A 14,610-nucleotide genomic window follows, 5' to 3' on the forward strand; every position below is an offset into this window, starting at 1 on the left:
TGTTGTATGTTTTTTGCCTCCTGCCTGTTGCTTGGTCTGATGTGTTTTCTCTTAGATCTTGGGGAGAAAGGTCTCCTTTGTGCATACAGATCCAGTGCTCAGAACAACAGAATGCTCAAGCTTTACTGGAGTCTTTCAATGCTAACAGAATAAAAGTATACAATTTATTTATCAAAGTCTCCTTTCAAGGAGAAGATGGATGAAATAGGTTTTAACCTACTTGTGATGCTCAGGAAAAGCAAACACTTTGATTCTCTCCTTCCCAGACAAACAGCATTGCATTAGTTGTTTCTGATTTTATTAGCTATAAACCACTCTCTATTTTTATTTTCACATGCCATTGACTTTGTTTGGTACAGACACAGCTGAACAAGGCTGGATTTTCAAGTGCAAATCATGTTAATAGATGCCCAGTTCTTTCCACTCCACACACAGGAGCACCGCTGTAAGAAACACAACCGATGCCAAAAAATACATTTTCCTGTTTCATTTCCTAAATCACCTCTGAGGCCACATTATCTCTTCTGAATTCCCAAATGTGGAATGGTGATGGTTGCTTTAGTACTTCTGGCATGGTCTCTTCACATAAGGAGAATTTATTTGCATGGAGAAGTGAAACAATACGAGCAGACAATGAAATCTCAAGTGGTAAAGTGTGTGAAATTCTCCATTTACTATTACTTTTTATGATGCTGTTTCCAGCTTTTCTTCACTGCTTGCAACTACAACTGATGGATCTGGAGCACAGAGTGCCTCTTATCGCTGCTCTTCATCAGCAAGTGTGAGCAGCAGCAAGCAGTCAAATCGTTGCTGTATCCAAACAGCATCTCTGCATCCAGGGATGGAGCTGCAGGGAGAGCTCACTCGTTGGGAACTTGATCTATCTAATTATGTGACTGTTGACTGGGCAACAGGCTGCACATCCAGTTGTCCCCAGTAAAAATAATTTGTCTTAAAATTTCATCTGAGTTAAAATACATCAGCTTTTTATTTCATTACCTCTTTAGTTCCCTGTCACGGCATTTTTGAACTGGTATCAAGAGTTAGTAGAAGAAAGCTCTTTTCCATCATTAAAATACTGTGTTCAGAAGATCTTCAGAGTCCTTAAATGCTGATGAGGGTATGAGTGGCACTCCCTGAGCAGAATTACAAGGAAGTGTTCTCACTGGAGACAGTATTCAGAGGTGGATGCTGGCAGGAGTTCAAGTGTCCACACTTGTTCTTATGGCCATGACTTCCCTGACGTCTCCTGTCCATGCAGGGAGTGGTGGAGGGTCCTTTCCTTGCAAGCTCCACTGAACTCTGGTAAGAGAGCAGCTCTGGGACTGAGGAATGAGTTGTCCGTTCAGACAGAGAGAAGTTAAAGAGCGAGACCATCCTTTGGTGGTATTTGCTCTTCATTTCCTTGGCTGATCTGTAAAGGTTCCCCACAAAGCAGTAGCATATAGGGTTGAGGCTGGAATTGGTGAGGCCAAGCCACTGGGCAAAAGGTCTGAGCTGCAGGATCCAAGGAGAAGGAGTCACATCCTGCAAAGATTTGGGAATGTTGAAATCAATCCAGATATCCATCAGGTAGACAGGCAGCCAAGAGACGGCGAACAGCAGGACCAGGGCCACCACCATCTGTGCCACTTTCCTGCGGATCTTCAGCCGGGAGGCCGGCAGGGATCGGTTCAGGGCAGAGCTGTCCTTCAGCTGGCTGCTGCGGCTCCACAGCCGGCGCACCGTGAGGAAGCAGATGACCATGTTGAACAGGACGGGCAGGCAGTACAGGGCACAGAAGAGCAGGAAATTGTAGGCTTGCTTGAGCCTCTCCTGAGGCCAAATCTCCCTGCAGATGGAAAACACCAGGGGCAAGCCCTCCACCACCCCGATCTCATCCCGTTTGTTCATGAAGATGAGCGGCATGCATATCCCTGAGGACAACAACCACACCAGCAGGATGGTGCTGAGGATCCTCTTCTGGGTGAAGAAAGAGCGGGCGTTGAGCGGGTTGTGCACGCTGTAGTACCGGTTCACGCTGATGACCGTCAGGCTGAGGACGCTGGCGGAGACAGAAACGGCCTGGATGAAGGGCACTGCCCGGCAGAGGAAGTCCCCGTACACCCAGGCTTTGTAGATGAGGTTGCCCACGGTGATGGGCATGCAGATGCACACCACCATGAGGTCACACACCGCCAGGTTGATGAGGAGGCTGCGGGTGGCGCTCAGGCTGGACACCCGACTCCGGCGCTTGCGGGTCAGCACCCTGATGGACATGATGTTGCCCACGAAGCCCACCACGAAGGACACCAAGTACATCACTGTGAGGCTGATGGTGACAGGCTCCTTTGCAAAGAGGAAGAGCATCTTCTCCAGCTCTTCCCACCCCAGCTCCTGGCTGCCATTCCAGAGCCCACCTTGGGTCTGGTTCTCCTCCTGCCAGAGCTGCAGAGGGTCAGGGTGAGCCCCGGGTTCTGGGGGGGACGAATCCATGGCTGAGTCCCCCCCAGGCAACCTGGGCTAACGGGGCAGAGCCTTCTGCGCTGCTTCCAGTGCTCCAGACATGGCTGGGATCAGCCCTGCCTGCAAGAGAGGGTGAGGAGAAGGGGGGTCAGCGGGGGATGGGGGCAGCGATCGCCCTTCCCGGGGAGCTGCCGGGCCAGCAGTGGCTTATCCTCAACTAAGTTGAGAAGCGGCCGCAGCGCGGGGCGGCCGGGCTGGGCAGCGCTGCACCGGCACCGGCACCGGCACCGACATCGACACCGACACCGACACCGACACCGACACCGACAGCGGCACCGACACCGACACCGACACCGGCACCGGCACCGGCAGCGGTCCGGCAGCAGCGGCGGGACCGGCGGGAGCCCCTGCCCGGCCGCGGAGAGACGGCGCCTCGCTGGGAGGATCGGGAAGGAGCCCCGGTTTCCCCGCAGCCCGAAGAGCAGCCCCGGCCTCGGTCCGCAGCCGCTCCCCCACTCCCTCTGTCCCTCACTCCCTCCTTCCCCAGAAAGTTGCGTGTCCCGCGGCCGCGCTGCCGGACCTCTGCCCCGGGCTGCCCCCGGTCCCCCCCGGTCCCCCCCGGTCCCCCCCGGTTCCCCCCGGTTCCCCCCGGTTCCCCGTCTCTCCCGCAGCACTCACCGGGCGGAGGGCGGGCAGCGCCGGCCGGGCTCCTCCCGCCGGCAGCTCTGCCGTGGATGTGTGCGTGTGTCCGTGTGTCCCGGTGTCCGTGTATCCGTGTGTCCCGGTGTCCGTGTGTCCCCGTGTCCGTGTGTCCGTGCGTGTGTGCGGCGGCAGCGCCCGACCCGCTGCCACCCGCGCGTGCTCGCACCCACGCACCCACCGCACCGCCAGCCCCGCGCACAGCCCGCGGCGCGCACACGCTGTACACCCCGCACAGCCCTGCACACAACCCCGCACAACCCCTGCACACCCCCTGCACACCCCTGCACACCCCTGCACACAGCGTGCACACAGCTCCGCACACCCCTGCACACCCCCTGCACACAGCTCCGCACAACACCCGCACACCTCACACAGCCCCGCACACAGCACAGCCCGCACACCTCACACACAGTCCTGCACACAGCACACCCCTGCACACAGCTCCGCACACCCCTGCACACCCCCTGCACACACCCCGCACACCTCACACACAGCCTCACACACCTCACACACAGCCTCACACACCTCACACACAGCTCCGCACACCTCACACACAGCCTCACACACCTCACACACAGCCCCGCACACCTCACACACAGCCTCACACACCTCACACACAGCCCCGCACACGCACAAAGCCACACTCACAGTCCTGTTCTGCGACCCCCGCGCACGCACACGCCGACCCCGACAGACCCTACATGCATCCCTGAGCACTTCTGCAGACCCTACACGCTGTGCACGCTCCCTTTGCACACGCTCGGCTGCACACACAGGGGTGTGCGGGGTGACACCTTCCTGCAGGTGTCCTGCACACCCACAGCACCCACCCCCGCACCTCTGCTGTGCACGCTCCCCCAGAACCCTCACACGCAGGTGCGGCTCAGCCCCCGCAGCCCCTCGGCACCCCAAGAACACACACACACATCCCAACACACACACCCCAACACACACACCCCAACACGCACACCCCAACACGCACACCCCAACACGCACACCCCACTCTGCCCCCGCTGTCCGCCGGCAGCGCTGCCCGGGCCCGGCCCGGGACAGACTAAACCGAACCGAACCGAACCGAACCGAGCCGTGCCAGCCGCCCCTCCCGCCTGCAGCCAGGAGCCCGGCCCCGCCGTGGTGCTGAAGGGACAGCTCCGGCCGGGCCGGGCACGGACCCGGCAGGGCCCGGGCGGGGCTGGTACAGTCGTGGATTATTCCCGATAATCGCCTCCTCCTCCTCTCCTGGGCTCCCCGGGTGCAGCTGTAGCAGAGCGGGGAGCAGCCCGGGAGCTTTACTTCTACTCTAACATCCCCCACCATCCTGAGTTTCTGGTGGATCCCGGCCCGCCAAGGGTTAACGACACCACAGGTGTGATGGGAACTCGCCCGGTCGAGGAGCGCTAAAGAAACACAACTTCTGGTGTTTTCTATTAAATTGAAGGAATGGGGAAAAGGAGCGTTTATTGGAAAAGTCTCTTGAAAAGTTGGAGTGCTTGTTTGAGGACTAAGGTTGGTTTGTAAAATGGAACTTTTGACTGGAGGTGCTCAGAGGATATCACAGGAGAAAATGTTTGATGAGAGGAATTCATACCTCTGCCTGAAATGTTTAGTTTTTATTCTCTTTCTTTACGTCCTCTGAGGGAGAGCAAAGTAACAACTACAGCCCAGTGGAGGTTGTTTGCCACTGAACGGTGAATACCCTTGATTTCACTGGGAAATTCCCCATCCTTTTTATTCTATGCATGTGGAAGAATAAAGTAAACATTTTTGGTCAGCCTTACGTGAAATGAAAGGAAGATCAGTGGTGGAGCTACACTGGGGAGGTGGCAGGCGGATGTGATCAGCCTGCAAACCTCTCCTGCGTGAGAATGCATTTGCTCTAAGCATGCAACTGCTCATTCTCCTACAGTCCTGTGTATGTGTATTTCAGAGACAAACAACTTCCACAAAGTAATTGCAGAATGTTGCCCAGAGCACAAGGTACACATTATTCCACACAGTGAAATGCATGGATACTCCCATGGATACATAAAATCTGCTGCAGTTTCACAGCTGCTCCATAAGCAAATACAGATCTGTTGCAATGAGGCAGCTACAGAGAGCAGCCTTCGAGCTGGCAACTGGAAATCTCCACGTGCCCAAGCCCCTGCCAGCCTCTGCCAGCCTCCCTACAGCAGACCTGCCATTACACATGGAAAACACAGGATGGAGGTGTTTAAGTCAACATTTTTAGTAGGGTTTTAACTGAATGCAGAGAGAGCAGAAATGTGCCAGGGCTTGTTTTGTCCAGGTAGTTGCCATCCAAGTGATCAAGCTAATAAATACATTTAACTCCTCTTTGTCTCCTTGGTGTACTTTATTTGTAACTTGCATGATTTACTGCTGAGGAACCTTTAGGACTTCAGGACTAAATTACTAAGTTAATCAATGGTTCGATATAATTAGAATGAATCTGCTTTTACATCCATTGGCACAACTGCCAAGTCACCTCTAGCAGCAAATGACGAATCCATACACTGTGTGCAGCTGACAGAGAGCACAGGGCATTGATTATAATGAGTTCATTGATTCTAACAAGTTCAAAGTCACCAGATAACTCAAGATGGGGAATCTCCAACTGAAAGAAACGCCGTACCCTTTTCATGTTGGTTTGCCTCTTACAGAACAGCTTTGAAGTGGAAGCTAAATGAAGTCCACTGGAGACAAGAGCCATCCTTCAGCAGCAAGGGCAATGGGCTGGGCTGTGATCATACAGCAAAGCACATCAGAAATAACCCACTGGTCTCACTGGAGTTACAGCTGTGAACAACTGACCTGAGAGCAGTGAGTCAGCCACTTTGGGGCTTTGCCAGAATCTCAAAAAACCTCACATTTCCCATGCCAGCTACATGTGCCCAAACCTGCCCTGCCCACTGCGCATCAGAGTCCCGGGCCAGGGTAAATTTAGCTTTGCTGCCTCAGCACAACCTCCCTGCTCCCACTGCAGCAGGAGCTGGGTACAGAGCCACAGCGATGCTCTGCCTGTCCCAACAATGGGTGTAAATTCAGGAAACCCTGAGGATTTTCCAGCTTGTGCTGGACCTTGAGAGTGTGATGCCAGAGCAAATCCTCTGGTTGTGCATCTACTTGCAGTAGCTCACGTGCTCTCCCTACTCTAACTTTTCCCCCTGGAAATCCCTGCCAGGACTTGGGGGATACAGATCCCTGTGTGGTCCCCAGTGCATCTGCATCCCTGACCTCTGTGTGATGCCTGGCACCCAACCAAAGAGCTCTTGGCTCTCTTGGCTTTCTCCCAGCGCACATCCTGACATGCCTGATGTGTCTCAGCTGGCACGGTTTGAGGTGAAGGCCTGTGGTGAGGATATAGCTGCTCTCTCCTCCTGTGCTTGCCCAGCACGTAGGTGGGATGGTGTTTGCCCACTTCACAGAGGTGAAACAAAATCAGGGCTTGTCTCAGTCAAGCAGGGCTGGATTGGTGCTACCAGGACCGATTGACAATGGTGCTGCTTGTGTTAGGTGAGCTAGGAGCACATTCCAGGCTGTTGGGGGTGAGCACTGGCACTGGTGAAATTGTTGCTCCCTTCATTTTGCCGGGAGGTGCTGTTTAGACTGCCCTTGGAAAGCACTGGCTAAATCCCACTTTCATCACCACTTACCCCTTCTGCCTCTCACACTTTTTGACCGATGGCATGGACACAGGAGGAGCTCGGGGTAAGGGAGACTCCCCCAGCCCTCACATCTGCCCCAGTGCTGTGCACACTCCGTCTTGGGAAGCTGTGTGTGAGCATTTCTAACCACCACTAATACTGAAACCTGCCTCTCTTGCCATCAGGAGAGAGTAACAACATCATCGTTAACTCATATTGCATTAAAAAAAAAAATAAAAATAAATCTACTTTTCTCTGCAACGTTTTCTTATAAATCCCCTAACCCAGCAACAAAACTCCCCAAATCCTCTGTGCCACCGGCCCGGGGATCTCGGAGCTGGCTTTGCCGCTCCCTCTGCTGGTGGCTGCTCCTTCCCCGTGCCACTGCTGCTCCGGCACCGCGCTTTTGGGGGTGACATGAGCTATTTCTGGCCCCTTGGTCCAGGTCCTCATCCCAGTTCCCGTGTGACATTCACAGATGTCAGCGTTTTGATGCTGCTGTGAATTCAGGAGGAGATAAGAGGCCGGCGCTGCTCACAATCAAAGGCAATACAAAGGAGATGCCAAGTGCACTTCAGATTCTTTGAAAATAAGATAGCAAAGGAAATAAAAAACATCTGGGAATTGATGTTTGTTGTTTGTAATTACTTCCATGAGAGTGAAAATCTTCGTTCTCCCACTAGTCTTTCCTCAATCAAAAAATGAAACATTTAAATTATCTCCAGTGTCCTTTGGAGGATTTTATAGGGAGAATGTGCATTTTTATGTCTGAGAATATTCACTGGTCTGTTTTCATAAACAGATATGTGCCAAATTCCATATCTTCTGTCCTCTTTATTGGACGCCTTTTAGATTGAGGGCTCCGGAAATGTAGTGGCTGAAAGAAAAATATAATTTTGCACAGAAGAATTTGTCTAATACAAAGTTCACCGGCTCAAAAACAATAAAATACCATTTTGGCATTGGAGTGATTGAAAATTCTGTCTTTCTAATGTCTCTGCTTGTGATTTTTGCAGAAGCTCAGGCAAGTAGAAGGCTGAGAATGCAGGGCTAAACACGCTCCTGCAGAGCCCCACCAAGTGAACTTGACCCTCTCTCATTAAATGGAGGATCCTGAATGGATGTGTAATGAGTAACAGAGTGAGTGTTTTAAGCATAAATCAGTGCTGTGGATCCCTAAATCACTGCACACATTTACAGAGAGGTTTTTGAAGTGATAATGAGCATCAGGTCAAGCCTTTGAGAAATGAGGAGTGCCAGGACTTGGCGGAGGAGGCAGCTGACATGCAAAGCAGCCTCTAACACTGCATTCATTCAGCCTCTCTCTCCCTGGAGCTGGGATCTAGGACCCTCTGAAGCAATAATTGGATTTCCTCCATGCCCATGTTTTGTGTGGTGCTCTCACCCTCTTGCTCAGTACAGTCACCACAAACCCTGGGGAGGAATATTTAGAACTAGACTGAAAGCAAAGCCCAAAACGAGCAGATTTGGTGATTGAGGGAATCTGGTGGTCAGAACAGGTTTGTGGGGTTGCATTTCATTCTGTTATGACTCCAAGCAGTTTGCCACTGATGTTTCCAAGGAGTGGACAGCCAGGTGAAACAGCACTGAGAGCAGGGGCTGTTAAATCCTCCCTCCATCCTTCTACCTGCACACTCCACCTTTGAATATCAATACATCTTCCTTGGTGCTCTATACCCAGGTGCAACAGGCTAATAAAGGGCTTTTTAGATGACAAATCTTCCTGGGTTTCATCAGCTGATTGCCATCTGGGGATGAAAAATTCTGACAAAGGCTTTAAATTTGCCACTGTTTTGCCTTTTCCCAGCTGCAGAGGCTTGCAGAGGCAAAATGCAGGGAGGGAGGAAGGAAAGGCTCTGCAGAAAAAAAAAAACACTCTCAGGGCCCAGATCTGGTAGTGTAAGAGAGGAGATAAAGATTTTAGAGAATACAATAGGAGGGAGTTTGTCTTTCTGAGTGAAATAACTTGCTCTCAGCCTAGGTGATAGCTTGCCAGTAGCTGTCACAAAGCAGATACCTCAGGGATCAGGTTGCAGTAAGAATCAGAACTTGAGCACATTTGCAACAATTATTTGCTTAGTGATGGCTTTGTAATCAGGCAAGAGTCAAGTGCTATGGGTTTAAAAATCAGCTTTCCTATATTTTATACTCGCAATCAGGAAATTCTTAGGATTTGTGCTCTCTGGATTCAAGTGAGGATCAGCTGGGAAGCAGGGAGAGGAGAGATTCTAGTTGTGAATGTTCTCCAGTGTTTTGATGGTATAAAATAATCTGTAAGTTGTTATTTATTTTCAACAGCCTTTCAGAAGGAATCCCCACAACTAAAGAAAACCAGGCAGGCAGAGGCTTTGAGGGGCTGTAAAACTCTTGTCAGGATCATTTGCAAACTTTTTTCTCCCTAATGCTTCACCTCTCTCTGCGCAGTGACTCATGTGGAAAGGCTCAGGCAATTTACTGGAAGTACAATCACTGTCCTCTCATCACTGACTGCATCTGTCTTTCTGTTTCCAGTGTGTGTTCACAGCTCAGAGAAACTTCAGGAAATGAAAGCTGACAATAGCTGCAGCTCGGCACAAAGGCGGAGGAGGTGACAAGGTGAAATAGCTGCATCTCAGTTTTACTCCCAATTTTGAAACCAGATTTTCATGCCATAGATCACACAGCAGTTTCTAAACCTTTGGAAAAGGGATGTATCAAGGAAGGGGAATAAAATGAAGGGTTTGTTGGTGGTTCTTTCATAATTTTGTGGGCTGGAGCATGAAACAAGCCGGAAAAATGCTGATTAGTGTGGGAGAGCAGAGTGATGGTATCTGTGTGCAGGTGGATGGAAACTCCTTGGGCTGGTGAGCTGCTCAGCAGCCCTGGGCCTCTCTGGAGACAAGGGGCTGGCTCAGCTGTGCAGCTTGGAGGGGTTCAATACGGGGTCTGTTGGCTCATTAAGGCTTGGTGGATGATGAAAAGCCCCAGCCCCACCTACCCATAGGCTCCAGGGTCAGGGTGAGAGCACCAGGCTGGAAACAAAAACTCCTGCTTCCCTCCTTCCTTTTCTGCTCTCATTTCCTGCAAGTGCCTTGGTTCCCTCACCTGCACAAGGGTGTTATGATAGTTCATTTTATAGTTTACTTGGATATTTTAAAGTGCTTTTTAAGATCCCAAAAGTCTTACAGTAATGTGATGGTGCAGAGAAAACATCCAGATCTCTGTAGCTTGTTGTCTTGTGCTCTCCTAAAACCAGAGATTTGGCTACTGATGTTCATATAGCTTGAAGAAATAAAATGATAAATTGCATCTAGCTTTGGCAAGAGGGTCTTGGACAGACTGTGGGACTGGAAGGCCAGCAAATCTGGCCATCAGGCTAATTTCTGTCACTCTTTCCTCAGGCAGTATTGATGCACAATAACCCAGCTGCCAAATAAAATGATACCATCAGCTTCCAATTCTTCAACTTCTAGACCAGAGCCTTTCTTACAGAAAATAATCCTTCTCCAGCCTTTCATGTCTGGAGCTGGTACCTGCCACCATAGATACAAAATCAGGGCTGGGAGGTGTGCTTTTCTGTCTGAGCTGGCTCTGGATGGAGATGCTGTGAGTTAAAATGGTTTACAAACTTCTCTTTAATTGCACCGAAAGAAACATCCCTCTGCTTTCCAGCAGAGATTCTTTTCTAGCTGCATTCTGGGGCTGCCTGTAGCCTCAGAAATCCCTCTCCCCACCACAACTGAGAGTTACTTCTTCTTTCCTCTGGTTTTATTTTCCTCACACTCTTCAGAAAAAGGCAGAATGTTTGCCCTCTGTGTTCCTCAGTCCTACAAACACCTGTGACTCCTGAGCATTTAAGGAGTTTGACAGCCCACAGGGGTTGAAAAAGCAACCTCTTAGATAAGGACTCAAAGATGCAACGCAGAAAGTCCCTGCTGATAAGGTCTGCACTTCTAGCAGGTATTTCTGTGCTGGGAAAACAGCCCTTGGGAGATGGGGGAAATTAGAGATCCCATAGACAAGGGGCCAGGGTCACTGAGCTGCTCCACAGCACAACACAGCTGCTTGGTGTGAGTGAAGAAAATCTCTGCTGCAGCCCAGATGTTGTCCGTCAGGAGATGCTCAGGGGGGCATCAAAAAGGGAGGAGAAAGGGAATTTTTAGTTCAATGGTTAACAACTGTCCTCCTCCTGCCTTTCTTCACCAGAGCTGCCTTCTAGCATTGAGAAAGCAGCTAGACCCTCAGCATCAAGTTTGCTAGGTTTGGGTTTTTTTGTACAAGGGTGGTCACGTTGAAAGAAAAGGTATCAAGTTGCAAAGTGAGTATGGGGCAGATGCAGCCTGTGTGGCTTTCTTCTTTTAGAACTTCCCCAAAATTTTTTGTTACTGGGTTGGCAACAAGTCCTTGTCCTTTTCCCCCACTCCCCACCTTTCCTGCCCGCAGGCAGGACCCAGGCTGAAATTCAGCTGTTGCTTGCTGAGGCTGGCACGGTGTCAGTGAGCCCCATGTCCCCAGGCTGCTGCTGTGCCGGTGAGATGTGACTGTGGCTGATGAGGGAGCTGTTTGCTCACCAGCCTGTGAGGGAATTGCTGGAGTTTGCTGCTGGGGTGTGTGGTGGTTGCCAGTTCATGCATCAGCAGATGCTCCACAGGAGATCCATGAAACTGCCAGAGGGGGTCTTGGCCCTTGGAGTTCTGGCACAGCTCAAGCACAAGGGATTATGTGCCTGACTTTCCCCTTGTTGATCTGGGGATGAACCAGAGCATTTCTGAGCTCTGCAGACCCAGTCCAAATGAGGAGAACTGATGGGAAAGGGAAAACGTGGGAGGCCATTGCTTCTGTCAGTTCTGCCTCCTGAGAGACACCTCTCTTTCCCAGGTTTGTGTAAGTTTCCCTTCCTGGTTTGTGTAAGTCTTACAAGCAGCATCTGCTGCTTTATCTGCAGATCCTGACTGGGACAGTCCCTATCCCACCCCACAGCAGTGCTCTCTCTGGGACATTCCAGCTGGCTCCTCTGCAGAACCTGGCCACAGCTAAAAAAAAAGGAGCTTGATCTTGAGGTTGGGCAGTGAAATTCTGGTGGAATCTTCCAGAGCTGCACCCCCAGCTGCTGCAGCTCCTTCCCCTTCAAAAGACCTCCACTCTTCAAAAATACCCTGGGCTGGAGCTTGTCTCTATCAGTTCTCCCCCCAGTTTCAATCATGAACGGGAAGGCTGGTTGAAATTTGGAAGAATGGATTAATTTGTTCTCTTTGATCCCCTCAATACCAGCACATGATGCCTCTCTGCAAGTCTGGCATTCCAGACCTGCTCCAGAGAGTTTAATTGACCATTGTAATTGTGAGGCTTAATTTTTTTCTGGAGTTTTTCCTCGAGGGACAGATGAGGGTCACAGACTTGGAGGGCATCTCATTCCCCATAAAACTGTGCAAAACAGCTATAAACAGCCAGCCCTGAAGTTTTGCTTCCAGCAGTAGATTCCCAGACCTCTCTTGCTCTTCCACCCCCTTCACCCTTGGCTGTGTTTTGGCTGGAGGAGGCAGCAGATAAAACCCTGAAGGCAGCAGCAGAGCTGGGGATGTGTCAGGAGAGATTGGGCTCTCTTGGTGAGGATGGCAATGGAGTGAGATCAGCTGCTGGCAGGAGCTGGGGGGGATGTGTCCAGGGCATAATCTCTGTCTCTGCCTGATTTTTGTGGCATCTCTTTATTTATTTGTACTTGAAAGGCTTTTTCCCTGTTTGTCTGTGGTCCTTTGTGCTCGTTTCTGGGGAACAATGAAATTGTGGGGTGTTTTTGCAGCAGTGGCTATGGATGCAGCTGGTGGCCATATAAGTACAAAATATTACCCTTATAAATCATTTCGTCACTTTTCCTCCGTGAAAAATGATCTGTCTTTATCAGCCCCCAGAAAAGCACAAATAGAAAGGACAATTTCTTTCAAATGCTGCTCAGCATTATCAGATGGATATCACAGAGCTCCCAGCAGGCCTGGCTTTGCCAGGGTTTGTGCCTGTTTTGCTGAAAGCATGTCCATGAGAGCAAAGTTTGTTGAAGCCTTGGGTTATACCATGACAACCAGAATTTGAGTCAGCTCTCTTGTCTCAGTGGTGATGGATTTATTCTAGGCCAGAGGAAGTTCTCGTCATCTCCAACTTTCCTGACTTGCCATCAAGACCATTGCCATTTCCAAAACATGTTTTCTGCTCCTTTTGGAGGCAAAAGGTACCATTTGGCACCATTTTGTGTTCCAAATGAGCCCTTTGCTGCAAGAACAGGATGGTTTCCCATTAGCGTTCTTGACAGTCTGGAAAAACACTGCAAACTCCTTAACAGATTCATGAATATCAGGTTTATGGCATCATGTGTTATGGTTTTCTACACCCACCTCTTCCTCACAAGTCCTTGAAACTGTAAATAGAAGGAAGTGTTGGGAATGGCCAATTTGAGCACTGAGAAAAGGCTGGAGCAAAGCTGGCACCTTCAGAGATCTCATCCAAAGGCAAGGATGGATTAGGGCTGACTTCTTCTTAAGTGATTTCTCTTCAGCGAAAAGGACTGGCAAGGCAGGATCATCTTTGCCTTTTCCATCAGGAATGTGTTCTCTTTTATATCTGAGGAACAAAGGAGTGATTGGGGGCAGCTGTAATTACATTTTTGGAATCAATTCCTGTTCAGATCTAACACTGTGACATTATGCTCTTTATGATGCGTGTAATTAAAACAAAGTAAAAAAAACATCTTTTACTTTGCTGTGGCCTGGTCAAGGAGTCAGAGATATGTTGTGCTCCAAGGAAAAGGCTAGAAAAGAGAAGAGGGTGCAAGGGATAAGTGGATTGTTTTGAAAGGAAACTAAAAAGGAGGAGAAAAGAAAACAATAAAGCAGAGAAAAGCCAGAGGCTATCCATGCATATCCCTAGGCACTCTTCTCATTCCAAGCTTATCAAAATTTCTAGACCCTGGTTTACTCAGTTCCTTTTGTTTGGAGTCCAGCTGCATTTCTGGTGCATGGGGGAGGAACCATTTGATTTTTTGTGTCTCCTCAACTCTTGCCCTTCTCTGGGACACCACATCACTCTGGGGGTCTGTCTGAGAAGCCTGGAGCTGGCAGGAGTAGAGCTCAGCAAACATCTCTCAGCTGGTGAAAGGAATTCCTGGCAACACCTGGCAAGTTGAATTTTGTCACACTCTTCTGCAAACCAGAGACCTTCACCTTGCATTAGCCCTCAAAACAAAAATGCAGGATTTTCCCAGAGCCAAAATCACACAAAATAGCAGCATCCTCCTGCCTGGTGACCAGCCCTTGCTCATGCCAGGTGCCTGGACTGGCAGGGGATGAATGATGAGATTGATCTGCCCAGGGAGGGATGTCTCAGCAGGGATTTCCTCGGCTGATTTTATTTGAAAATCTGGTATAATTCTTCCCCAGTTCCTGGAAAGAAGCGTCCCTTTCCACCCCTAACATCCACATTCCCCACGTGCCCAGCTGAGGACTGGTGCTCATCCACACCCTGCCCTTGGGCAAACACAATTTCTAAGGTAACATTCAGGTGTCCACTACTCAAGGCAGATTTTGATGTGCAGCAAAGATGATCAGACCTACAAAGCCTGTTGTGCACCCTAAGGTGCAGGGGCAGAAGGTCTTTGATGGGCTGGGCTATGGTCAGCAGTGTGGCTGGTTGTGATGGGAATGGCCATCCCTTCCACTATGAGGACACACTGGTTGGTGGTGGCATGTGAAAACGGGGAGGAAATGATCCTTGGCTGAATCAGAAGCTTGAGGGGGAACGGTCTGTGAGAGAGTCCCAAGGCTGGTCTTTC

The 14,610-nt window shown here is 50.3% G+C and overlaps 1 protein-coding gene across 1 annotated transcript; it reads right to left on the bottom strand.

Moving 5' to 3' along the window:
* Positions 1–1,146: 1,146 nt before the first annotated feature.
* Positions 1,147–2,475, bottom strand: LOC131584751 (galanin receptor type 1-like). The gene has a single exon (XM_058850166.1). It carries the CDS (start codon positions 2,473–2,475, stop codon positions 1,147–1,149), a length of 1,329 nt encoding a protein of 442 aa, XP_058706149.1.
* Positions 2,476–14,610: the final 12,135 nt, after the last annotated feature.

The sequence above is a fragment of the Poecile atricapillus genome, chromosome 14, assembly GCF_030490865.1.
Source record: "Poecile atricapillus isolate bPoeAtr1 chromosome 14, bPoeAtr1.hap1, whole genome shotgun sequence".
Taxonomy (NCBI): Eukaryota; Metazoa; Chordata; class Aves; order Passeriformes; family Paridae; genus Poecile; species Poecile atricapillus.

Bases quoted from the DNA above. Each gene is read 5' to 3' on its own strand.
- LOC131584751 (XM_058850166.1), bottom strand. From the start codon at position 2,475: ATGGATTCGTCCCCCCCAGAACCCGGGGCTCACCCTGACCCTCTGCAG.